The 27032-nt window shown below is 44.5% G+C and overlaps 1 protein-coding gene across 6 annotated transcripts; it reads right to left on the bottom strand.

Annotated features, from left to right (window-relative positions):
- Nucleotides 1-154: 154 nt before the first annotated feature.
- On the bottom strand, nucleotides 155-26739 carry LOC138811113 (zinc finger protein 570-like). 6 transcript variants are annotated; one of them, XM_069998721.1, is made up of 5 exons: nucleotides 14012-14182; nucleotides 9246-9309; nucleotides 7594-7729; nucleotides 6926-7021; nucleotides 155-4211 (listed from the first exon to the last, which is right to left on the bottom strand). In XM_069998721.1, exons 2-5 carry the CDS (start codon nucleotides 9258-9260, stop codon nucleotides 3283-3285), a joined length of 1176 nt encoding a protein of 391 aa, XP_069854822.1. In that variant the 5' UTR covers nucleotides 9261-9309; nucleotides 14012-14182; the 3' UTR covers nucleotides 155-3282. The 6 variants fall into 6 exon arrangements, with proteins under 6 accessions (XP_069854822.1, XP_069854821.1, XP_069854820.1 ...); XM_069998720.1 differs by lacking the exon at nucleotides 14012-14182 and adding an exon at nucleotides 13874-13916; XM_069998719.1 differs by lacking the exon at nucleotides 14012-14182 and adding an exon at nucleotides 13522-13747.
- Nucleotides 26740-27032: the final 293 nt, after the last annotated feature.

Here is a 27032-nt window from a genome sequence, read left to right as displayed (position 1 = left end):
ACTCCTGTATATGTATATATTTTATATATATATATATATATAATATATATATAATATACATATATATGTATCAATACATATATCAAACATCACATAGTACACTGTGTGCATACATAAATATATATATGTATATATAAACATATATACTATGTATATATCCTATACTATATATACTATATATCTAATAAATAAGGCAGGCAGCAGGCGCCAGTGGTTCATGCCTGTAATCCTAGTTACTAAGGAGGCTGAGAATTGAGGATTCTGGTTTGAAGCCAGCCTGAGCAGGAAAGTCTTTGAGACTCTTACCTCCAGTTAATCACCAGAAAACAAAGTGGCACTGTGGCTCAAAATGTTTGCACATTAGCCTTGAACAAAAAAAGAGACAGTGCCCAGGCCATGAGTTCAAGCGCCACAGCAGACAAATAAGCCAGGCATAGAAAGACATGCTCCATGATATCATATGTATAATCTCAATCTTGATCTCACTGAGTTCAGCAGAGTAGACTAGTGGAGGATGAAGGTATGAGGGTTAAAGTTTCAGTTAGGAAGGAATAAGTTCTGAGGATCTGTTGTACAACACATGCCTAGAGTTAATGTGTACTTGAAAATTGCTGAGAAATTAGCTCTTACTGTTCTCACCCCCAAAAAAGTGAGGTGAAGAATATGTTCATTAGCTTTATTTGTTCACAATCTATACACACATCAAACATCACATTGTACACTGTAAACATGCATTATTCCTTAGATCAGAGCACTTCCTAGCAAAGGCAAGGCCTTGTTTAATAACCAGTTTCACCAAATGATAATGAATTTTTGTGTCGGAACCACAGTTCAGTTATACATTGTGTGTGTGTGTGTGTGTGTGTGTGTGTGTGTGTGTGTGTGTGTGTGTGTGTGTTTGGTATTAGAACTTGTCTTCCTCACCTTATATTGCTTGAGCCACATTCCAATCTGGCATTTTGCAGGTTAATGTTAACACAACCAAAAGTGGTGATATTCAGAGTGAAGAAGTTTGGTTAAAGGCATTGTATGTAATAGGTGACATAGGGGCTTGATATTCATGATAGATGTTAATTGCCATTGACAATTCTAAAACACATAATTGTTAGGCAGCTCACTGAGGAATGTACTATAACATACTTATAGGTCCCTTCATAAATATTCTCTTTCTGTGTTATATTTAATACACTTTAACTTTCAGGCTATAGTAACCGTGTTTCTATTTTATAAAATATTTTCTAACCAAGCACCGTGGCTTACGCCTGAAATCCTAAGTACTCAGGAGGCTGAGATCTGAGAATTGCGGTTCAAAGCCAGCCTGGGCAGAAAAGTCTGTGAGACTCTTATTTCCAATAAACCACCAGGAAACCAGAAGTGGGGCTGTGGCTCAAGTGGTAGAGCACTAGCCTTGATCTGATGAGCTGAGGGACAGCACCCAAGCCCAAAGTTTAAGCCCCATGACCAACCAAAATATGTATATTTTTTTCTCCTATAAAATTTTATTCAGGCTGGGCGCTGGTGGCTCACACCTGTAATCCTAGCTACTCAGGAGGCTGAGATCTGAGGATCGCGGTTCAAAGCGAGCCCGGGCAGGAGAGACCGTGAGACTCCTATCTCCAATAAACCACCAGAAAACCGGAAGTGGCGCTGTAGCTCAAGTGGTAGAGCGCTCGCCTTGAGCTGAAGAGCTGAGGGACAGCGCCCAGGCCCAGAGTTCAAGCCCCACGGCCGACCAAAAAAAAAAAAAAAAAAAAAAATTTTATTCAAGCCGGGCACTGGTGGCTCATGCCTGTAATCCTAGCTACTCAGGAGGCTGAGACCTGAGGATCGCGGTTCAAAGCCAGCCCGGGCAGGAGAGACCGTGAGACTCCAATAAACCACCAGAAAATCGGAAGTGGCGCTGTAGCTCAAGTGGTAGAGTGCTCGCCTTGAGCTGAAGAGCTGAGGGACAGCGCCCAGGCCCAGAGTTCAAGTCCCACGACCAACAAAAAACAAAAAAACTTTATTCATAGTGAGGGCATGATTTCCTCTGTAATAGAATGCTTTGTCCAAATTCACTAATAAGGTTTCTAATATTGCTTGGCACTGATAGCTCATGCCTGTAATCCTAGCTACTCAGGAGTCTGAGATCTGAGGATCACAGTTCAAAGCCAGCCTGAGCAGGGAAGTTCTTGAGACTCTTATCTCCAATAAACCACCAGAAAACCAGGAGTGGTGCTATGGTTCAAGTGGCACTGGCCTTGCAAGGACAGCACCCAGGCCCAGAGTTCAAGCCCCACGACTGACCAAAAAAAATAAAAAAAGATTTCTAATATGGCCAGGTGCTGGTGGTTTATGCCTATAATCTCAGCTCATCACAAGGTTGAAATCTAAAGATTGTTGTTGGAAGCCAGCCCACGTAAGAAAGTCTGTGAGAGTCTAATCTCTAATTATTCTCCAGAAAACCAGAAGTAGTGCTATGTCTCAAAGTGGCATAGAGCCAGCCTTGAGCAAAAAGCTCAGGGACAGTGCCCAAGCCCTGAGTTCAAGCACCAAGACTGACAAAAAAAAATTACTATCCGTGAATTCTTCTATTCCTAGTAATTTTTTTTTTTTGGCCAGTTCTGGGGTTTGAACTTATTGCCTGGGCACTGTCACTTAGCTTTTTCACCCAAGGCTAATGCTTCTATTGTTTGAGCCACAGTACCACTTCTAGCTTTTTGGTGGTTAAGTGGAGATAAGAGTATCACAGGCTTTCTTGTCTGGACTGGCTTTGAGCTGTGATCCTCAGATCTCAGCCTCCTGAGTAACTAGGATTATAGCTATAATGCATAAAGCACCAGCACCTGGGAAATTTTTTTTCCCCCGGTTTGGGGCTTGAACTCAGGGTCTGGTGCTGTATCTGAGCTTTTGTACATAAGACTGGCATTCTACCACTTTGTGCCATAGTGCCACTTCAACTTTTCTGGTGGATAAGTGGAGATAAGAATCTCATGATGGGGCTGGGAAGGTGGCTCAGTGGTAGAGTGTTTGCCTTGCATGCCTGAGGCCCTGGGTTTGATTCCTCAGCACCACATAAGCAAAAAGAAAAAAGCCGGAAGTGGCGCTGTGGCTCAAGTGGTAGAGTGCTAGCCTTGAGCTGAAGAGCTGAGGGACAGCGCCCAGGCCCAGAGTTCAGGCCCACGACCGGACCCAAAAAAAAAAAAAAAAAAAAAGAGTCTCACGAACTTTCCTGCCCAGGCTGGCTTTGAACCATAATTGTCAGATCTCAGCTTCCTGAGTAGCTGAAAGTGTGAATCTTGATCAAGGCATTACTCCAGTGCTGAAGTTCCCGCTCCTGCAGGCAGCCTTCCTAGCATGAATTTTCTGATGTCTACTGAGATTTGGCTTCTGGTAGAAAGCTTTACCACATTCATTACATCCATAGGGTTTTTCTCCTGTGTGGGTCCTCCAATGTTTATTGAGGCATGACTTCTGGCTGAAGCATTTCCCACATTCTTTGCAACGATGAGGTCTTTCTCCTGTGTGCACCTTTCGATGGACACTGAGGTAAGATTTCTCACCAAATGACTTCCCACACTCGCCACACACAAAGGGTCTCTCTCTTGTATGCGTTCTCTGATGCTCTGTGCGGTGGGACTTTTGGGTGAAAGCTTTCCCGCAGAAGAAGCATTCAAAGGGCCTCACCCCAGTGTGGATTCTCTGATGTTTGATGAGAGTTGACTTGTGGGAAAAGGCTTTCCCACACTCAGTGCATCCATAGGGCTTCTCCCCTGTGTGGCTTCTCTGATGTCTAATGAATTCAGACTTGTAGCAGAAGCCTTTCCCACACTCACCACAGACGTGGGGTTTCTCTGTCGGTGGAACCCTTTTCTGTTTGTACACAGCACAGCTGGTGGTTCCTGCTGGTTTATACAGAAGTGCTGAGCTGTGGCTGAAAGCTTCCCCACGGAGATTGCAGTATGTTTCTCTGCTACAACTTCTAGAGTTGATTGTTCCCTGTAACAACTTCCTGGACCCATAACACTCCTCTTGTTTGTTTGCATAGTTTCTCTGAAAACCAGTCAGGCTTTGAGTTGGAGAAAGATCAGGGTTTAGTAGTGTGATTTTCCCACTCTTACTGCCTTTCAGTTTTTTCCCCCTGGACAGTGTTTTCTTGCTGATGCATGCTGTTTGTCTCAAAAGGTTGTCTTGCTGCCTTTTCCTCTGGATGTTAACTTTCCAGATTTTTTCTGGAAAAGAACAAATGAGGCATCGCATGAATCTTTAAACTTAGTATGGTTTGGAATAAAGCTACCTAAAAATATCCTCAAGTTGGGACTGGGAAGGTGGCTTAGTGGTAGAGTGTTTGCCTTGCATGCATGAGGCCCTGGGTTCGATTCCTCAGTACCACATAAGTAGAAAAGGTCAGAAGTGGCACTGTGGCTCGAGTGGTAGAGCGCTAGCCTTGAGCTGAAGTGCTGAGGGACAGTGCCCAGGCCCAGAGTTCAAGTTCCATGAATGACACACAGACAAAAAAAATACCCTCAAGTTTAAGGGAGATACAGGATTTGAATAGAGTATATCAACCATGACCAAAGGCAAAATTCAAAAGTGTTCTTTGTGTACAGATGATGGAGCAGTAGCTCAAAGGGAATGTATTAGAGTCAAGCTGTAATCCTAGCTACTCAGGAAGCTGATATCTGAGGATTGGGGTTTGAAGCCAGCCCAGGCAGGTAAGTCCATGAGACTTTTTTTTGTGTTTTTTTTTTTTGTGGATTTTTTTGTGTTTTTGGGTTTTTTTGTTTGTTTTTAACACCACAGAAGTGGAGCTGTGGCCTAAAGTGGTAGAGTGCTAGCTTTGAGTAAAAGAGCTTGGGGACAGAGCTGAGGTTTTGAGTTCAAGCCCCATGACTGACAAAAAAAGGAATGTATTAGATTATTGGTTTGTACAGAAAATAATGTAAGATTATCTAAAGCCAGGCACCACGGGCTCACACTGTAATCCTAGGTACTCTGGAGGCTGTGATCTGAGATCACAGTTTGAAGGCAGCCCAGGCAAGAAAGTCTGTGATTCTTTTTTTTTTTTGGGGGGGGGGTGGGTCTGGTTGTGGGGCCTGAACTCTGGGCCTGGGCGCTGTCCCTCAGCTCTTCAGCTCAAGGCTAGCGCTCTATCACTTGAGCCACAGCTCCACTTCCAGCTTTTTTCTTTTTCCTTATGTGGTGCTGAGGAATTGAACCCAGGGCTTCAGACATGCAAGGCAAGTGCTCTACCATTGAGCCACCTTCCCAGCAAGTCTGTGATTCTTATCTCCAATTAAAGACTGAAAAGCCAGAAGTGGAGGTGTAGTTCAAGTGGTAGAATGTTAGCTTTGAGCTGAAAAATCTAAGGGACAATGACCAGGTCCTGAGTTCCAGTCCCAATATCAGCACAAAAAAAGAAGGAAAAAAAGATGAGCTAACATCAGTGAGCAGAAGTTTGCAAACTTGTTCTTAACTGGCTCCAAACTAAGTATTTTAGGCTTTTTTTTAAAGGTCCTAACAGTTATTCAACTTTCCCAATGTAGAATGAAAAGCCAGACAATATAGAACTAAAAGAATATGGCTAAAAGCCTGGCACCAGTGGCTCATGCCTGTAATCCTAGCTACTCAGGACGCTGAGATCTAAGGATCGCGGTTCAAAGCCAGCCTGGGCAGAAAAGTCCGTGAAACTCCTATCTCCAATAAGCCACCAGAAAAACGGAAGTGGCGCTGTAGCTCAAGTGGTAGAGCGCTTGCCTTGAGCTGAAGAGCTGAGGGACAGCGCCCAGGCCCAGAGTTCAAGCCCCATGACCAACAATATTAATTAATTAATTAATTAAAATAAAAGAATATGGCTAAGTTCTAATTAAGCTGTATTCACTGCATAGTCAGTCTTCCTATGCTTATGTCTCCTGTTTAGCTAGGATTACATGAGTAATCCCACCATGACTGACTTGGTTGAGATTAAGTCTTACTTTTTTTTTTTTTTCTGTTTGTTGGTCATGGAGCTTGAACTCTGGGCCTGGGCGCTGTCCCTCAGCTCTTCAGCTCAAGGCTAGCACTCTACCACTTGAACCACAGCATGATTTCCAGCTTTTTCTGCTTATGTGGTGCTGAGGATTCGAACCTAGGGCCTCATGCATGCAAGGCAAGCACTCTACCACTGAGCCATCTTCCCAGCCCCCTTTTACTAACTTTTTACCTAGCTTGCCTTCAAACTACCATCCTCCTGATCTCTGCAACAACAGTAGCTGGAATTACAAGTGTGAGTTGGGCATGGTGTTACATTCCTGTAATCCCAAATACCTAGGAGGCATAAGAAGGATAATCAAGGTCAGAGGAGGACTAGGCCAAAACTTCAGACTATCTCTGAAATATAAACTAAAAGCAAGAAAAACTAGCATATTAACTGAGTGGTAAGCACCAGGCCTATAGTGCAATCCTCAGACTGCCCAAAAGGAAGAAAGGATAGGGAGAAAACCTCCACACAAGAATGGCAGGTGAGCCAGGCGCCAGTGGCTCACGCCTGTAATCCTAGCTACTCAGGAGGCTGAGATCTGAGGATCACAGTTCAAAGCCAGCCCAGACAGGAAAGTCTGTGAGACTCTTATCTCCAATAAACCACTAAATAACCGGAAGTGGCGCTGTGGCTCAAGTGGTAGAGCGCTCCTTTTGAGCTGAAGAGCTAAGGAATAGCGCCTAAGCCCAGAGTTCAGCCCCAGGACTGACAAGAAATTAAAAAAAGAATGGCAGCTGAGATTTAAGGTAGAGGTAGAAGGAAGACCTGGCTAGCTGTAGGGGTATTAGGGCACACGGAGTTTGAAAGGTCATCAAGAAGGATGAAGAACTCAGGAAAATATTCAGGCGTTAAGAGCAGGACCCTAAACAAAACTTCGAAAGTGTCAGCCTCCAATGGTGCCCCTGCTGCTAGATTTGCCATACTTACCTGGCCATTGGCAGCTGGGGCATGCTGCCTCACAGATCCATGGTGCTTTTCTCTGTTCAAGCCTGAGGATCACATCCGGCTTGGTGCCTTTGTAACCTGTTCCAGGGAAAATGATCCAGCCTTGAATCAAGGTCCATAGCCTTCCAGCCTCGAAGGCAGCTGTTAGAACTCTACGGTAGATGCTGTATGTGCAAGGTGACTGCACACATCATCCCAATCCAATCCCAACTGCTAATCCAGGACCACTAAGACTCCAGGCTCGTGTCACTGGGGCAGCCCAGCAGAAGGCTTGGAAATGTGGTCTGTACCCAAGCTGCTGAGATTCACATGCTGGCTTTACTTTAAACTAGATAAGTGACTAGGTCTTGAACATAATGCCTGGGTACTGCCCCTTCAGCTTTTTTAGTCAGGGCTAGCATTCTACCCCTTTGAGCCACAGCTCTACTTCCAGCCTTTGTGGTGGTTCATTGGAGACAAGAGTCTCACATACTTTTCGGCTCAGGCTGGCTCAGATCTCAGCCTCCAGAGTAGCTAGGATGATAGGCATGAGCCACTTGTGCTTGTCTACTTCAGAGGTTTGAGCTGCTTCCTTTCATTTCAGTGACTGACAAAAGCCAAGGTGTTCCATGCAAAGCTGATGGGAAGTATGTGGCAAGGCTCTTCCTTACCCACTGAGATCAAGTTGCTGTATGTCTCCAACATCACATCACGGTACAGGGCCCTCTGAGCTGGAGTTAGCCGGTGCCACTCCTCATGGGTGAAGCCCACAACCACATCTTTGAATGACACGGGTTTCTGCAGAAGCTATGGGGGGAAAAAAGTGATGGCGAGGTGTTTTAATCTGAGGTGTTCTCATCACAAGTGACATAGAAATGGAGACACCTGGCAGGCATTTAGGTGGATACAGGGCAATCTTTGGCAGAATCTAGAGAGACAGAGCTAAAGCTGTGTCAATCGTCAACACAGAACAGATTCCTTTGGCATGGAGGCAGGGTGAGCAGAGACCCATGGCACACTAACACATAAGCCAGCACCAAAAGAGTTTAGCAAGGAGTCAAAGAATAGAACAATGTAGGAAGATGGAGACTGGACCAGATGGCAAATTGCATCTTAAACTGGCTGCAGGCAGCCTCTGGTTTAGGGCAAAGAGAACAAAAACATGAGAAGTCAAGTATCAGATAAAGGTCAGATTGACCGAGATCAACTACCAGCCCAGTCACTGACTTCAGGTTTTGGGTAAGCTGCTTTGCCACTGTGCCTCAGTTACTTTATCTCTTTATGCCAAGCTCAGCCAATGCTTTAATCTTACTCATGGATCTCGCGTCTCTAGGATGACAAGTGCACAACATTGTGTCCAGACATTGTACTGGATACAAAATCCCCTAAATTCAGTTTGAGACAACACTGAGGGCCATTCAGCTGCACAGTGCATTATATGGCATCAGCTCAGGCCTCTGTCCAACACCTTCCTGTGCCCAGTCCTGCCTCCTTCATTGTGTTCCTGAGTCTCCTTAATAAATCACTGTGGCTAGCCGCTGGTGGCTCATGCCTGTAATCCTAGCTACTCAGGAGGCTGAGATGTGAGGATCTTGGCTCAAAGCCAGCCCGGGATGAAAAGTCCCCATGAGACCAAAAAACTAGAAGTGGTGCTGTGGCTCAAAGAGGTAGCATGCTAGCCTTGAGCAAAAGAGCTTGGAGGTAGCACTAAGTTCAAGCCCCACAAACAACAACAAAAATCTGTGAGAGGGGCTGGGAAGGTGGCTCAGTGGTAGAGTGCTTGCCTTGCATGCCTGAGGCCCTGGGTTCGATTCTTCAGCACCACATAAAGCAAAAAGAAAAAAAAAGCCGGAAGTGGCGCTGTGGCTCAAGTGGTAGAGCGCTAGCCTTGAGCTGAAGAGCTGAGGGACAGCGCCCAGGCCCAGAGTTCAGGCCCTACAACCGGACCCCCCCCAAAAAAAAAATCTGTGATAAACTGTATCTCTAAGTTTGTTCTAAGAACCCAACCTGTAACAAAGTGCATGTTCTTTGTTTTATTTACTTATTTATGTAGTCCTGGGGCTTGCTCTGGACCTGGGTGCCGTCCTCAAGGTTTTTTGCTCAAGGCTAGTGTTTTACTACTTGAGCAGCAGCTACACTTTTGGCTTTTGTGGTTAACTGGAGATGAGAGTCTCACAGACTTACCTGCCTGGGATTTCACACCTCAATCCTTAGTTCTTAGCATAGCACCCAGCAAAATGCATGTTCTTATAAAACACACATTGTTTTCTAGGCTAGTTTCCCTGAGAAGGGAAGCTATGCTACTACTGAATGTCACACTCACCTGGTACTTGATCATCCTTTGCTGTTCTTTGGGGGAAAAGAGTTGAGACCTGTGAAAGTAGAAACTAGATGGAAGAGGAAGGAGAAAGAACAAAAGAACAGCTGTGAAGGGCCAGGCCTGAGCTTGCAGGTTCCCCATGTAAATCTCACATAGAAATCTGTTTTACATCCCTGTGTTAGAAGTAAAAATGCTACCATTTAACTCAAACCTTCTAAGAAATATAAGCTGTTATGTGAATATAACTTGGGTTTGTTTTATTTTTCTGCAGTACTGGAGGTTTACTCAGAGCCTGGAGTATGGTAGGTAAGAATGCACTCAATTATTTTATTTATTTTTTTTTTGGGGGGGGGTCCAGTCATGGGGCCTAAACTCTGGGCCTGGGCGCTGTCCCTCAGCTCTTCAGCTCAAGGCTAGTGCTCTACCACTTGAGCCACAGCGCCACTTCCGGCTTTTTTCTTTTTGCTTATGTGGTGCTGGGGAATTGAACCCAGGGCCTCATGCATGCAAGGCAAGCGCTCTATCACTGAGCCATCTTCCTAGCCCCCAATTATTTTATTTGTATGTATATATGCATTACATATGTTTTGTTCTGGCCTGGGCAGCTCTTCCTTAGCATTTTCACTCAAGGCTGGTGCTCTACCACTTTAGCCACACCTCCACTACCAAATTTTGCCTGTTAACTGAACATGAGTATGTTGGATTTATCTGTCCCATCTGGCTTTGAACCAGGACCCTCGGATCTCAGCATTCTGAGTAGCTAGAATTATAGAGCCTCTGGTGCCTGGCTTTATCTTTTTTTTTTTTTCTGAGTTTATCCTTCTGAGCTTTGTGTTATACAAATATTTCATTTACAAATGCAGTTTTTCTCCCTTTTCCATTTATATACTTCTTATTTCATCCCTAATTAACTGCAATGGCTGGTAGTCAAGAAAAATGTAAAATGTAGCTTAGATCAAATTGCTCACTAGGAATTCACTAGGTTAAGACTTAAACCTGGCTGGGAATGTGGCTTAGTGGTAGAGTGCTTGCCTAGCTTGCATGAAGCCATGAAGCCCTGGGTTCAATTCCTCAGTACTACATAAACAGAAAAAGCCAGAAATGGTGCTGTAGCTCAAGTGATAAGAGTAGTATCCTTGGGCTGGGAAGGTGGCTCAGTGGTAGAGTGCTTGCCTTGCATGCATGAGGCCCCGGGTTCGATTCCTCAGCACCACATAAGCAAAAAGCCGGAAGTGGCGCTGTGTCTCAAGTGTTAGAGCGCTAGCCTTGAGCTGAAGAGCTGAGGGACAGCGCCCAGGCCTAGAGTTCAGGCCCACGACTGGACCCAAAAAAAAAAAAAAAAAAAAAAAGAGTAGTATCCTTGAGCCAAAGAAGCTCAGGGATGGACTGGGAAGGGGCTCAGTGGTAAAGTGCTTGCCTTGCATGTATGAGGCCCTGGATTTGATTCCTCAGCACCATATAAATAGAAAAAGCCAGAAGTTGCGCTGTGTCTCAAGTGGTAGATCACTAGCCTTGAGCTGAAGAGCTAAGGGATAGCACCCAGGCCCAGAGTTCAGGCCCCACAACCCACCAAAAAAAAAAAGCTCAGGGACAGTGCCTAAGTCCTGAGTTCAAGTCCCAGGACAGGCCAAAAAAAAAAAAAAAGGACTAAAGACTTATTTCTATTCTATTTGTAATCTTGTCTTAGATAAAATTAATGACTATTTGCTCAATCTTAGTTTTAGCAGGAATTCATTTTGAGAAGCAGCTGCAAATTTTATGGTGATGGCAATTTTGTCTTCATTGAATTATTGGTTTGGAAGTTCATAGGAAGTAATTCATAGAGGTCAAATAAACCATGTTAAAACTATAAGATCAGACAAAATTACAGTAACCACTGGAGGTGAGCCTTAGATTTAAAAAATGTATTTTCAAAACTAGACACTGGTGGCTCACACCTATAAATCCCAGCTACTCAGAAAGCTGAGATTTAAGAATTATAGTTCAAAGCCAGCCTGGACAGGAAAGTCTGTGGGAATCTTATCTCCAATTAAACAGCAAAAAGCCAGAAGCAGAACTGTGGCTCAAATGGTAAATACTATTCTTGAATGGAAGAGCTAAAGGACTGTGTCCAGGTCCTGAGTTAAAACAGTAGTACTGGCCCAGAATAACAAAAATCCCAAAGTATTTTCTAAACTCAATATGGTTCTTCAGCCAAATCTGACATTATCACCTTAGATACTTATCTAGCAAACTGCCCTTTTTGTTGTTGTTGTTGTTGTTGTGGGGTTGAACTCTGGGCCTGGGAGCTATCCCTGAGTTCTTCAGCTCAAGGTTAGCACTTTACTACTTGAGTCACAGCACCACTTTTGGCTTTTTCTAAGTAGTTTATTGGAGATGAGTCTCATGCCAGTGGTGTGAGCCACCGGCGTCCACTACTGTTTGCTTTTTATCCATGATTAAGATCATGTCCGCTGGGTGCCAGTGGCTCACACCTGTAATCCTAGCTACTCAGGAGGCTGAGATCTGAGGACCACAGTTTCAAGCCAGCCTGGGCAAAAAAGCCCAGAAAAATCTGTGAGTCTCTTATCTCCAATAAACTACTTAGAAAAATCCAGAAGTGGTGCTGTGGCTCAAGTGTTAGACTGCAAGCTTTAAACACAAAAGAGGCTCAGGGAGAGTGCCCAGGCTCCGAGTTCAAGCCCCACTGGAAAGGCAAAAAAAAAAAAAAAAAGGGATCATATACATCCTGGTGGCCACAGAGGAAGATGGCATGCTCACTCCTGGGATACTGCCACAGATCGGCATGGCATTACCTTTGTCAGAAAGAACCCTAAAGGAAACAGTAGAAGAAACAAGCACTAGATTTCTAACAAGTAAGTGAAACCACATCTTTGTTGCTTTAATATGTTTAGATCCTTGGAAAACATTTACACTATTGTGGGGCACTACAAAAGAAGGGAGAATTTAAAAAGAGTTTTGAGGAAGCCTCTGGCAAAGTGGGACAGAATAGAACTGGCTACTCAGCCTGAGGAGTGTCCAGCGGGTGAAAGCTATTCCTGTTATATGTGGTTACAGCCTCTTATCTTTGATTTTCATGTCCCCAATTCTGAATTTCCCCAATTCCCTCAATCCCAACTCCCATAAAAAATTTTTTTGGGGGGTCCGGTCGTGGGGCATGAACTCTGGGCCTGGGTGCTGTCCCTCAGCTCTTCAGCTCAAGGCTAGCACTCTACCACTTGAGCCACAGCGCCACTTCCAGCTTTTTTCTTTTTGCTTATGTGGTGCTGAGGAATCGAACTCAGGGCCTCATGCATGCAAGGCAAGCGCTCTACCACTGAGCCACTGTCCCAGCCCCCATAAACTTCTTAATCACAGACATCCTTGGTGTCCCCAATCTCTGGCATCCACTGGTCCTTTTTTTTTTTTTTTTGACAATCCTGGGTCTTGAATTCAGGGCCTGGGCACTGACCCTGAGCTTCTTTTGCTCAAGGCTAGTACCCTACCACTTGAGCCACAGCCCTCCTTCTGGTTTTTTCTGTTTATGTGTTACTAAGGAATAGAACCCAGGGCTTCATGCAGTCTAGACAAATACTTTACCACTAAGCCACATTCCCAGGACTCACAGCCTGGGCTCTGTCCTTAGCTTTAGTACCCAAGGCTAGCAGTCTACTATTTGAGCCACAGCTCCACTTTCAGTTTTGTGGTTAAGTGGAGATAAGAGTCTCAGGGACTTTCTAGCCAGGCTGGCTTTGAATTGTAATCCTCAGATCTCAGCCTGCATGGTGAAGATTATAGGTGTAAACCACTCACTGGTGACTGGCCCAGAGGTCTTGTAATTACTCATATCCCAACATATTCAAATCTTAACTATTGAAGACTGGTCAGTCACTTTAAATCTCACCCATCCCATCTGATTCTCAAGTAGCAAAGTACACCCCAATCATAAACCTACAGTTATCTCCAATGATACCCTAATGACTGACCACGGTGGTCTCACCCCACTCAAAGAATGACCGTTCCAATCACTGGCCCCTATTGACACAGTCCCATTCCTTCATCTACTAAAGGTCAATCATTAATATTTAGACCATGACCTAAGGCGTTTATCATGAATACTTAACACATGATCTAAAGGACATCTTAATAACTAATGGCCCCAACCATTTAACCAAATATTGAATCCCAAAGTCTCCACAGTCTCCACATTATTATTGCCCAAAGAACTAAGAACCTCCAGTCGCTGACCCTCTCAGGCTTTCGATCCTTCAGCCCTCAGACTCACCATGCAAATCAGTACCTTGGAAGAACCATACCTGCCGGGAGCCGGTGACTCACACCTGTAATCCTAGCTACTCAGGAGGCTGAGATCTGAGGGTCGCGGTTCAAAGCCAGCCAGGCAGGCAACTCTGTGAGACTCTGATCTCCAATGAGCCAGTCAGAAAATAGGAAGTGGCGCTGTGGCTCAAGTGGTAGAGCGCTCGCCTTGAGCTGAAGAGCTGAGGGACAGCGCCCAGGCCCAGAGTTCAAGCCCTATGACCGACCAAAAATAAAAGAAGAACCACACCTGACCCCCAACCCAGGAGAACCATGATCACCGCCACTGCCCTCCCCGCTGCCAGCCAGCCAGCCCCCAGGAAGCCTTCATTTACCCCATCCATCCGCTGACACAGCTCCCACCCCGGTCACACACCTCCGCCGCCAACCACAAAGGGCTGAGGTGCGCAGTCACTTCCACCCGCGCCCCAGCCCGGCCGCCCCGCCAACATGACCCTTCCGGGAAGCCGTACCTGACCCGCCAGGCCACCGTAGTTCGAGGTCTTTATCCCACCCTGGGGTCCGGCTGGGCCGCGTTTCTCACGGTGACAGCCGACCCCTCTACCTTTGATTGGCACACGCCGTGGAGACTCCCTGCGAACCAATCGCCGTCCGGCCGCGCGCAGACTTTACAAAGAAAGGCATGCTGGGGGATTTCCGCGCTGGGGCAGGGCGTTCAAGATGGCCGCGCCCGTGGAACGCGCCCCTGGGCCCGGCCATAGCGGGCACGGTGCCGTAAGGCACCAGGCAGCCTTGACGCTCTTCTGTGATCTTGGGGCACCAAGGGCCGAGATGGCCGCTGCTCTTAGATGTTAAGACGCCCACTCCTCCTGTGACAGATATGGTGGTGGCGAACTTTCCCCAGCAGCCCACAGGTGGACGAGACCCCATAGCCAGGCACAGCTGGCTAACCCCTGTAATTCTACTCAGCAGGCTGAGTGGTGACTCCTGAAGATCGCGGTTCAAATCCAGCCTGGGCAGGAAAGTCTGTGAGACCTATCTCCAATGAGCTACTCAGAAAAGGCCGGGAGTGGTGCTGTGCCTCAAGTCGTAGAAAAAGAGCGCTCAGGGACAGCACCCAGGCCCAGAGTTCAGGCCCTGGGACTGACATTTAAACATCCCTATAGCTTTATTTTGCATGTGTCTCACTACTACTATTCCCAAATGCACTATTCGTGTGAACTCTTATCCTGTGCAAAGTTTCTACGGTTACGTTTGGATTCCATCATTTTGCCATTCTCAATTATTTATAGTTTCAAGTTCCAGAACTGGAAGTAGCACTGTGTGGCTCATGTGGTAGAGTGCTTGCCTTGAGCTGAAGAACTCGACAGAGCCCAGGTCCAGAGTTCAAGTCCCACGACCGACAAAATAAATGAATAAAAATTTCAGAACTAGTGAAATTAAAGGGTATGGGATTTTTGCTGGTATTGCAGTCTGTGAATTAGGAAAAAAAATGCTATATTCCATTAGCTTATACTATGTCACAGTCTGGGCTTAGAAAATTTATTGTCTTGGTGGGCTGGGAAGGTGGCTCAACAGTAGAGTGCTTGCCTCACATGGCCCTGGGGTTGATTCCTCAGCAAAAGCTGGAAGTGGCGCTGTGGCTCAAGTGGTAGCGTGCTAGCTTGAGCTGAAGAGCTGAGGGACAGCGCCCAGACCCAGAGTTCAAGATCCACCACCCCAAAAATATGGCTTAATAGTAGAGTGCTTTGCCTAGCACGAATGAAGTCATGGATTTGATTCCTCAGTACCACATAAAAGAGAAAAAAGCTAGAAGTGGTACTGAGGCACAAGTGGTATAGTGCTAAGCTTGAGCAAAAGAAGCCTAGGGATGGTGCACAGGCTCTGAGTTCAAACCGCAGGACTGGCAACAACAACAACAAAAGCTTCATATTTAAGCATTAATTGGCCACTAGCTCTGGGATTTAAGTCTATGAGAATGTGATATTGGGTGAGTTTCTGATGGTCTCTGTATTGTCTCCTCATGTCTCAAATAGTGTATGGCAAACAAAAGCAACTTCATTAATTGAATGAAAGTGTTTCCTCCTTGGATCCCATTTTGTTTTGCAGTTTCTGATTAAAGAAAATAGAAATGTTTTATTTTTTATAGTACACAATTCATATCCTTTCAAAAGCATTTGAAATCAACTATACAATTATCTGGGTTTGTTATCTTTATGGGACTTATGAATTCCTTTGGGATGTTTTGTTGTTTGTTGCCATCCCCCTTCCTATTATTTACTCAATGTAAGTGTAAGTTCTTTATTCTTTCCAGTGGTTTCTATATTGTTTTGTCAATCCACAGCCTTTAGAAATTTTATACAATTAGTTATGTCACAGACCTACTAACATGTGTCTATAATCATTATTGAGTCAGATCACAGTCTACCAATTACCTCTTAAAAGTTTTCTTAGTTGCAAAACTGGTGCTTTGTAAAGGATACCTTCTGTCCATTATACAAATATTTTAGCCATATGAGTTAACATATGCTAAGCCTGATGCACAGTAAGTACTCAAATTATTACCTATCATTTTTTACCTCTAATAGCAATGCACTGTTAAGTATTTTACATACAAAGATCTCATCTAATGCATGTCAATTTACAAGATACTTGCATTTTGTATATTGCCACAATACAGTAACCTTTTGGATCCCTATTTTGAGAATTAAACTGAATATCAAACTAGTTGCCATAGCAATAGTCCAGTTATGATCTTTTAAATTCTAAGCTTTTAGGATTGAGAGATGACTAGCACATACAAAAGACTGGAATAAAATAAAGCTGAGTGGTATGTAAGAACTAGGTAATAGGAAGCCTCATTATTATAATTATTGCAAAAAACACAAGTGGTCTCTGTGATGTGTTAATTCTTTTCTGTAAAAAGATCAGTTGGAACCGGGTGCCAGTGGCTTACACCTATAATTCTAGCTACTCAAAAGGCTGAGATGTGAATCATGGTTCAAAACCAGCCTGTGCAGGAAAACTCTGTGAGACTCTTATCTCCAATTAACCACAAAATTCCAGAAATGAAACTGTGGCTCAAATAATAGAGTGCTAGCCTTAAGCAAAAGAGCTCAGGGACAGCACTCAGGTTCCAAGTTCAAGCCTCAGTAATGGCACAATTTTAAAAAAAAATGCTAAGCTTGGATGCCTTGTGGGAAATGGAATATTAATGGTACCAAAAATAGACAAAGGAAGAATGGCTAGAAAGCTACAGCCTTGGTCTGGGTGAGATGAAACAAGACTAAGGTGACAACATGAAAAATCAGAGAAAAATTACATAATGCAGAAATATTGGAGACAAAATTATAGGACATGGTGATTGCCTGGATTGGGTCTAGAGAACACCACTCCTACGTGAATTCTCTGATGATGTGTAAGATGTGCATGCTGCCTGAAGCTCTTCTTGCATTCCTTACATTCATAGGGTCTCTCCCCAGTGTGTATCCTCTGATGCTGGGTGAGAGAGCCACAGTAACTGAAAGCCTTCCCACACACGTTACATTCATAGGGTTTCTCTCCAGTATGAACTCTCTGGTGTTGAGTGAGGGATGAATCATTACTAAAAGCCTTTCCACATTTGATACATTCATAGGGTTTCTCTCCAGTATGAACTCTCTGATGCTGAGCAAGGTAGGCAATCTGGCTAAAGGCTTTCCTACATTGTTGACATTTGTAAGGTTTTTCTCCAGTGTGAATTCTCTGGTGCTGAGCAAGGTGTGAATTCTGGCTGAAGGCCTTCCCACACTCCTTACATTCATAGGGCCTCTCTCCCGTGTGTATCCTCTGATGTACAGTTAGGTATGCACGCAGGCTAAATGCTTTCCCACACACATTGCATTTATAAGGCTTCTCTCCTGTATGAACTCTGTGGTGCTGGGCAATAGAGGACCTATTGCTGAATGCTTTCCCACATACAATACATTCATAGGGTTTCTCTCCAGTGTGAACTCGCTGATGCTGGGCAAGGTAAGCAAACTGGCCAAAGGCTTTCCTACATACCTTACATTCATAAGGCTTTTCTCCAGTGTGAACTCTCAGATGTTGAAGGAGGTGTGCATTCTGACTAAAGGCTTTATTACACTCTTTACATTCATAGGGTCTCTCTCCAGTATGAATTCTGTGATGTTGGACAAGATTGGATCTCTGGCTGAAGGCTTTCCCACATTCTGCACATTCATAGGGTTTCTCCCCAGTATGGATTCTTTGATGAAGCGTGAGGGATGAACTCTGGGTGAAGACTTTTTCACAATCATTGCATTTCAAAACTTTCTTCCCTGCAAAGACACTTTTGGGCTTAATAGCCATGAAAGCCTTTTTAAAGGTGTTCTTATGAGTGTCCTGGTTATATACTTTCTCCTGTTTGGGAATTATCTGTTGTATGGGAAGCAGGGAGTTCTGATGGAAACTTCCCCAAAATTTGTCATATTCTTGTTCTTGTTTGTTAAGAAGGGCTTCTTCGTAAGTGACTGTTTCTTTTTTACAACTTGTCTTCTCATTTCCTGGTTGTCTCTCCAAATTGCCCTCACATTTGCACTCTTCTTTTAAGCTGGAGTAGTCAAGGCCAATGTCTGCCAATTCTCCTGTTATCTTCTGACATGGCTGTGCTTGACAAAGCTCCTGTTTAGGGGCAAATTCTTCAAGCTCACCCATAGATTTCCAGCCTGAAAAGTGAAAATAAGAAACATATGGGGGCTGGGAAGGTGGCTCAGTGGTAAAGTGCTTGCCTTGCATGCATAAGGCCCTGGGTTCAATTCTCAGCACCACATAAGCAGAAAAAGCTGGAAGTGGCACTGTGGCTCAAGTGGTAGAGCGCTAGCCTTGAGCTGAAGAGCTGAGGGATAGCGCCCAGGCCCAGAATTCAGGCTCTACGACCGGACCCAAAAAAACAAAAACAAACAAAAATGGTATTTTCCTCTGGATGTGGGGCTTGAATTCAGGGCCTGGTACCTGTCCCTGAGCTTTTTTGCTTAAGGTCAGTGCTCTACTTACTTTGAACCACACACCTCCACATCTGGTTTTTAGGCAACTAGAAATAAGAGTGCGTGTACTGGTTTTGAACCAAAATCCTCAGATCTCAGCCTCTTGAGTAGCTAGGATTATCAGCATGAGCCACCAGGGTGTAGCTTAATTTAAAAACAGAATCATCTGCTCAACCCAGAACAAGCTGGTCATAAGAAGTTACTTGGAGCCGGGCGCTGGTGGCTCACGCCTGTAATCCTAGCTACTCAGGAGGCTGAGATCTGAGGATCGCGGTTCAAAGCCAGCCCGGGCAGGAGAGACCGTGAGACTCCTATCTCCAATAAACCACCAGAAAACCGGAAGTGGCGCTGTAGCTCAAGTGGTAGAGCGCTCGCCTTGAGCTGAAGAGCTGAAGGACAGCGCCCAGGCCCAGAGTTCAAGCCCCACGACTGACAAAAAAAAAAAAAAAAGAAGTTACTTGGAAAGGACATAAAATGAAAGTAATACAGGGTAAAGAAACACATATACCCTCACAAAGCACATACAAATACTCATATATATATATATATTTCTTAGATTTGCTACATGTAATTCACCCTATAATTGAATATCTAATATATAGGCAGAATATTTGTTTTGGAAAGAGAGGAAAGTAGTTGGTATTTTGTACAGGGAAAAAAAGTAGATAGTATGCTGATTCATATGGAAGCAGTCATTAAGAAGAGTTTCCTGATATCACAGGTCATCTTCCCCCCTGCCCTCCTCATTTTCACTTACTTGAACACAGCCCTCTGGTCACCTCTCTGTCAACTATCCAGGGTTCTTTTCCTTGTTCTAATAAAGATATCACCGCTGGCTTTGAATTGGAAAGTCCTGCTCAAACGAAAAGACATAAGACATGGCTATCTGATTAGTGTTCCAGAAATCAGATCCAGTCCCTTGGTGATCAAGGAGGAGATGCCAGTAACAGGGGTACAGGGGTGTGGGTGGGATTTTTTTTTTTTCTGCCAAGGGCCATTAGGATTTTATAACACCATTCAATGGACACACAAAATTATTGATAGAGGGGCTGGGAAGGTAGCTCAATGGTAGAGTGCATGCCTTGCAAGCATGAGGCCCTGGGTTCGATTCCTCAGCACCACATAAATAGAAAAAGCCAGAAGTGGTGCTGTGGCTGCAGTGGTGGAGCGCTAGCCTTGAGCTGAAGAGCTGAGGGACAGCGCCCAGGCCCAGAGTTCAGGCCCCATGATTGGCAAAAAAAAAAAATTGATAGAGGCAGACAGCTATGAGCCGCTTACAAAAAGTTGAGAATTTTTTGTGGACTTTTCCTTAAAATTATAATATACTAGAACTTTTTAGGAACCAATTGATGAATGAGAATTTTTTTCAGTTTACATTGCTTCTCTGTTCAAGTTATAATTCTATATATCAGGGGGAGTGGAACGTGGGAAAAATGCTTTTTTTTTGGAAAAATATTTGACAACATCTGCCACATTTTATAGTTGTCAGTTATAATAAACTTATTTTTAAACTATCTTAAAAATTATTTTTGAGCCAGGTGCTGGAGGCTCACTCCTGTAATCCTAGCTACTCAGGAGGCTGAGATCTGAGGATCACAGTTCAAAGCCAGCCCGGGCAGGAGAGACCGTGAGACTCCTATCTCCAATAAACCACCAGAAAACCGGAGTGGCGCTGTAGCTCAAGTGGTAGAGCGCTCGCTTTGAGCTGAAGAGCTGAGGGACAGCACCCAGGCCCAGAGTTCAAGCCCCACGACCGACAAAAAAAAAAAAAAAAAATTATTTTTGAGCCAGGTGCTGGAGGCTCACGCCTGTAATCCTAGCTACTCAGGAGGGTGAGATCTGAGGATCATGGTTCAAAGCCAGTCCGGGCAGGAAAGTCTGTGAGATTCTCATCTCCAATAAAGCACCAGAAAACCTGAAACGGCTCTGTGGCTCAAGTGGTAGAGTGCTAGCCTTGAGCTGAAGAACTCAATGACGGCACCCAGGCTCAGATTTGGAGCCCCACGACCGACAAAAAAAAATTGTTTTTTGAGAATCATGTGTTGGGGGCTGGGAAGTTGGCTCAGTGGTAGAGCGCTTGCCTTGCACGCCTGAGGCCCTGGGTTCAATTCCTCAGCACCACATAAGCAAAAATCCGGAAGTGGCGCTGTGGCTCAAGTGGTAGAGTGCTAGCCTTGAGCTGAAGAGCTGAGGGACAGCGCTCAGGCCCAGAGTTCAGGCCCCATGACCGGACCCCCCCAAAAAAAAAAAAAAAAAAGAGAATCATGTGTTTATCTATCCTGCTATGTATGAATGATGTGGGCCTTCTATGGCCTGGAGGTTATCCACCCTGCATATGAAAGACTAGAGAAAGATAAAAATTCAGTGCTTTCCATAGTTCTAACTCTTTCCATGCCATTGCAACTCAAACCATTCCTTAGTGGAAACGAAGGGCCGAAATTCAACTGGTTACTTGAAGCAAATGATTCTCAATAAAGAAAGAAGACACTCCCATGGGCAGAGTGTAAATTAGAGGATGGGTGGGGGGTTAGTTATTCTTACCCACTGAAACCAGATTGCTGAAATTCTCCAACATTACTTCTTTGTACAAATTCACTTGACCAGTGTCCAGGAATTCCCATTCCTCATGAGAGAAGTCTATAGACACATCTGTGAATGTCACAGATCCCTGAAACAATAAACATGCTTTTGCAATGGAAGGGGAAAAGATGGTAGGAAAAGAGATAGTAGTAGAAGGGTCTCCTGGAAAAGACAAAGTAAGCAAACAGAGTTTGCCACATTACCACAGCAGTAAAATGTATCATTCTTGTATATGGAAGGATAAGTCCAGGAATCGACTTACATGGGAATTGCCCAATGATAGGAAATAGGAAGCATTAAGCTCAGTGAATGGGTTTCTTCTCCTTAGTTTATCTTTAAGCCCCAGTTTCTTTAAAACATCAGGCTCTGAGAAGGGACTCTGCCATGAATTCTGTTGTTTTACTCTTATGACAGGCAATGGTGGCTAAGTTGGTTTTTCAGTCAAGATAAAAAGAGATGGTCCTGCCAGGTGCTGGTGGCCCATGCCTGTGATCCTAGCTACTTTGGAGGATGAGATCTGAGGATCATGGTTCAAATCAGCCTGGGCAGAAAAGTCTGGGCAACTCTTATTTCCAAAGAACCACCAAACAGGCAAAGTGGAGCTATGGTGTAAGTGGTAGAGTGCTAGCCTTGATGAAAAAGTTCAGGGGGAGAGGTGAGATCCTAAGTTCAAGCCCCAGGACTGGTACCATAATATAAAAAACATCATACAATATAAAAGCTGGAGAATGTTAAGGGAAAACAATACTTTCCCAAAGCTTCCAGGAACAAAGTGTAAATCATGTAAAAAAAAAAAATTCAAGAGTCAGAATGACTCTTAATAGCACATTTGAAACCAAAAGAAAACAAAGCAATTCTTTTTCTATTATTGTAAAGGAAAATGATAGGGGAAGTGTGGTTCAAGTGGTAGAACGGCAGCCTTGAGCAAAAAGCCAAGCAAGAGTACAAAGTCCTGAATTCTAGTCCCAGTACTGCCACAGACACACAAAGAATGCAGTATATCACAGTCAGGTACTGGTGGCTTATATTAGGAATCCTAGCTAATCAGGGGCCTGAAATCTAAGGATCAAGGTTTTTTGTTTTTGTCAGTCCTGGGGTTTGAACTCAGGGCCTGGGCTTCTTTTGCTCAAGGCTAGCACTCTAACACTTGAGCCATAGCACCACTTTGGGCATTTTCTGTTTATGTGGTACTGAGGAATTGAACCCAGGGCTTCATGCATGGTAGGCAAGTACTCTACCACTAAGCCACATTCCCAGCCCAGGATCAAGGTTTGAAGCCAGACAGGTCAGTCCATTAGATCTTCTCTCCAATTGTTAAAAAGCCCAAAACGGAAGTGTGGCTGAAGTTGTAGAGTACCATCCTTGAGCTAAAAAACTGAAGGACAGTGCTCAGGCTGAGTTTAAGTGCTATTACTGGTACAAAAAATAATATTTCTTATGATTATAAATTAATGTTTGAAGTGATTACTGGGATTTGAACTCAGGGCTTTGTACTTGATAGCCAGGTGCTCTAGCCCTGTTTTAAGCTGCTTTGATATATAGCCTTGTTTCCTGCTCAGGCAATCTTCATATTTTTCAATTCCCACTGTAGCCAGAGTGACAGACATATACCACCAAGCCCAGATTCTTCCATTTAGATGGATGGAGTCTCACACACTTTTCTGCCCAGGCTGGCCTAGAACTGTGATCCTCCTGATTTTAGCCTCCCATGTGGAATCAATGTTCCCACCTATTACTTGAGAAGGAGTTTCACGATGTTTCATGCCTGAGCTGGCATCCAACTGCAATCCTTCCAATCTCTGGCTCCTGCATAGGTAGGGATAGCAGTGTGAGACATCAACACCCAGCTTTCAACATAAATTCTTTAACTTTATAAATTCACGGTGGCAGAAATTTCATGCTGTTAATAAACTTTTCAATTTCAGACATTTTACTAAAGTCTTTATGATCCTTTCCTAAGGAAAAGCATACCACTTTTCTTAAGTATTTTCCATTCTTTTGTGCTAGTTATTTTTATAATAGAGATGTAATCACAAATTCTGCATTACTTAGCATCAGGGATCCATCTATATCTATATCTATATCTATCTGCATTGTTTTTGTGAATGACTGAATCTGAAGCAGGATCTGGGAACCCCTCCATTTGTATCTGGCAGGAAGAACTGCGTTGCTTTGGGGAATGGAAACTTTTGCTATCATCTGAATCCAGGGTACTCTTGTGGGATGGAGGCCTTTAACCACGAAAGTACTGGAGCTGAATTAAGAGGGTAATCAGCTGATGTCCAAATGAATTGGTGGTTGCTGGTTAAAGGAAACATATTCTCATGCTACAGGAGAGATTTGTGGTTGCAGCTCACGACTGTAATTCCAGTTACTCAGGAGGCTGAGATCTGAGAATCACAGGTTCAAAGCCAGCCCGGGCAGGAAAGTTCATGAGACTCTTATCTCCAATTAACCACCAGAAAACCAGAAGTTGTGCTGTGGCTCAAGTGGTAGAGTGCTTGCCTTGAGCTGAAGAACTGAGGGACAGTGCCCAGGCCCAGAGTTCAAGCCCCACAACTGACAAAAAATAAAATTAAAAACTGCCTATAAGTAGTAAGTAAACACTTGCACATACTATGCTAAAATTACAGAAAATGTAGAACAAGTAGTACTTAAACCATGGAAAAAGACAAATAACATTGTGAAGGTGTAATCAACATTGACACAAGGAGATCAATAGGATGAGTTAACAGGATTATAAATATATTCCCATATGGAAAAATATATTACATATGGACAGTGGTTATTCTTTTTTTTTGGGGGGGGGTCCGGACGTGGGGCCTGAACTCTGGGCCTGGGCTCTGTCCCTCAGCTCGCTTCAGTCAAGGTTAGTGCTCTACCACTTGAGCCACTGTGCCACTTCTGGCTTTTTTCTTTTTGCTTATGTGGTGCTGAGGAATCAAACCCAGGGCCTCATGCATGCAAGGCAAGCACTCTACCACTAAGCCACCTTCCCAGCCTCGGACAGTGGTTATTCTTGCAGACCAATGAGAACACAATGAATTTTCCAACATATACTGCTGTGAAAAATGAGTATTAATAAAGCTAAGGGGGTTAGAAACTCACCCCCATTTCAAAGCATATATTTTTTTTTTTCCTTTGGTCAGTTGTGGGGACTGAACTCTGGGCCTGGGTGCTGTCCCTCAGCTCTTCAGCTCTAGGCTAGCGCTCTACCACTTGAATTATAACGCCACTTCTGGCCTTTTCTGCTTATGTGGTGCTGAGGAATCAAACAGCCTCCTGCATGCAAGGCAAGCGCTCTACCACTGAGCCACTTTCTCTGGATTAAATATCTTAATAGAAAAGTGAAACAGCTTTTGGCATTAGTGGAGGCAAATATTTGCATGATCTTAGGACTAAGGACTTCTTAACATTTGAAAAGAACTAGTCATAAAGGAAAAAAAGAGGGCTGGGAATGTGGCTCAGTGGTAGAGTGCTTGCCTGGCATGCACGAAGCCTTGGGTTCAATTCCTCAGTTCCACAGAAACAGAAAAAGCAAGAAATGGCACTGTGGCTCAAGTGGTAGAGTGCTAACCTTGAGCAAAAGAAGCTCAGGGACAGTGTCCAGTACCTGAGTTTAAGCCCCAGGACTGGCACACACACACACACACAAAATAATGTGTGTGGCCAGGCATTGGTGTGGCTCATGTCTGTAATCCTGCCTACTCAGAAGGCTAAGATTTGAGAATATGGGTTCAAAGCCAGCCTCATATGTTTGTTCTTTATCTGACAAAAAGTACAAACTGCAACTCTTTCATGCATTTACCAATACCACTTACAATGTGAGAAAATATGACATTTTAGTCAAATTATATGCATAATTTGACATTTGCAAAATAATGTCAACATTTATTTTTTCATGGTAATTCTGTTTTTGAAATCACTAAAAATAATCATGCTTTTATTTTAATGTCGGTTGTGGGACTTGAACTCAGGGCCTGGATGCTGTCCCTGAAACCTTTTGTGCTCAAGGCTAGCTAGCACTCTACCACTCTGGGCCCAGAGCCAACTTCTGATTTTTGAGTGGTTAATTGGAGATGAGTCCCATGGGGACTTTTCTGCCCTAGACTGTCCTTGAACTGCAATCCTGAGATCTCAGCCTTCTGAGCAGCTAGGATTATATGTAGGCCTGAGCCACCAGCACTCAGCTCATATTTTAAAGTCAATTTAAGCTATATTCGTCGATTGTGGGCCCTGAACTCTGGGCCTGGGCACTGTTCCTCAGCTCTTTAGCTTAGGGCTCAGTGCTCTACCACTTGAGTCACAGCGCCACTTCTGTTTTTTTCTGGTTATGTGGTGCTGAGGAATCGAACCCAGGGCCTCATGCATGCAAGGCAAAGCACTCTACCCCTGAGCCACCTTCCCAGCTCCAAAGTCAAATATTTTTGTAAATACATCTTCCTAAAAAAATAAGTGGTAGAAATCTGTTTTCATAACTCAATGTTGTTCCCCAGGCAAGACCCACTGACCACCGCCTGTCCCCTCACCCCAGACTTTCCTGTATTTCTCCAGCTTATTCTCCTGCTAGAAAGCTTAATCTAAATGGGAAAGGCCATCTCCTCCCCTCCCCTCCATGCCACACCTCATGTCTCCTGACTCTCCTCTGGTCACCATGGCAGCGGCAGTCTTCAACTTTCCATTGATCTGGTTTGTTTAGGTCACTTTGTACTCCCTTTTTAAAGTCTAATACCCTCATGACTCAGTTTCCTAATAAAAACATACAATTTTCATTCAGCAAGCAGAAGTGAACGCCTTTTTCTTTATTCAAATGTAAGTGATTTCATCTATGAAGGATACTAGACTTTAATACCAGGCACAGCTATGCTTGTCTCCAAAGGGGAGCTTATAGGAACCTATATTCTAGTGATATATCATTAAGCAAGTATTTTCAAGTGATTGCAAGCAGAAAGGAAATCCCACCACACCTTGGATATTACTTGTAGAAGTTCATCACGCATTTTTTTTCTCGTCTTCTGGGCGACTCACCTGAAGCAACTGGAAGAAGCAAAATAATTATGAGGCCAGGTTTTTTTTTTTTTTCCGATCCAAGGAAATTACCAGCCTCATCCTCATTTTGTACCACAATGGCAGTGGAGAAGCAGGAAGAATGGGGGCATCCTGTCCAATTTCAGGGTCTCTAGGACAAGGCAGTCCAGGACAAGAATCTGGCCGAACCTCAGAGAGGTCACTTGGGGACACAGTTGTGAGGTCTCACAGCCACAGAGGTGACAAGGAGCCCTATGCTGATCTCTCTAGATATATCTATGCGGTGTCACATACATTCAGACACGACCGCACAATGACCGGACCTCCCCAGTCACAATCCATAAACTCCATTCTTGTAAGACATCCTATCCCACATTCACCCCAAGAGTCCCAGCTCCCCACAGGCCACCGATGTTCTCACCTGAGGCCCTTGCGGTCTTGCCTGGTGGTAACCTGAAGAACTAAAGCAGGTCCTCTGGAGACTAAGGTCTCGCATCCCTCCGAACTAACATTGGAGTTCCGGCGAGAAAAGCAACAGGGCCCATTGGCCTTCTGGGAAATGTAGTCCAATAGCGTTTCACCTGGACGCCCCGCAGACGCGGACTCTAGGCAACTCTCTCAAAGTCCAGAGTCGGCTCAGAATACTACGTCACAATAGCGCGACGCGCAGCGTAGTGTCCATCACACTCATGGCCCCGCCCCCTCCTGCCCCGCCGGAAATATGCGTGCTGGCCGGAAGTAGCGTCTGGCCGTGGCGTCTTTTGGGAACTGTGGTGTCCTGGGAGGTTGCGGTTCGAAAGCCGGATTCCATTACCGGCCAGTTTTGCACGTGGTCTTCACGCGGGCCTCGGAAGATAAACGAAGCTCTGGATGCGTATTCGGACGCTCCCGGCCGGTGAAG

The sequence above is a fragment of the Dipodomys merriami genome, unplaced genomic scaffold (assembly GCF_024711535.1).
Source record: "Dipodomys merriami isolate MVZ:Mamm:240054 unplaced genomic scaffold, mDipMer1.0.p SCAF_52, whole genome shotgun sequence".
In the NCBI taxonomy this organism is placed as follows: Eukaryota; Metazoa; Chordata; class Mammalia; order Rodentia; family Heteromyidae; genus Dipodomys; species Dipodomys merriami.
The sequence above is the reverse complement of the archived record's forward strand: the minus strand, read 5'-3'. Positions and strand labels throughout refer to the sequence as shown.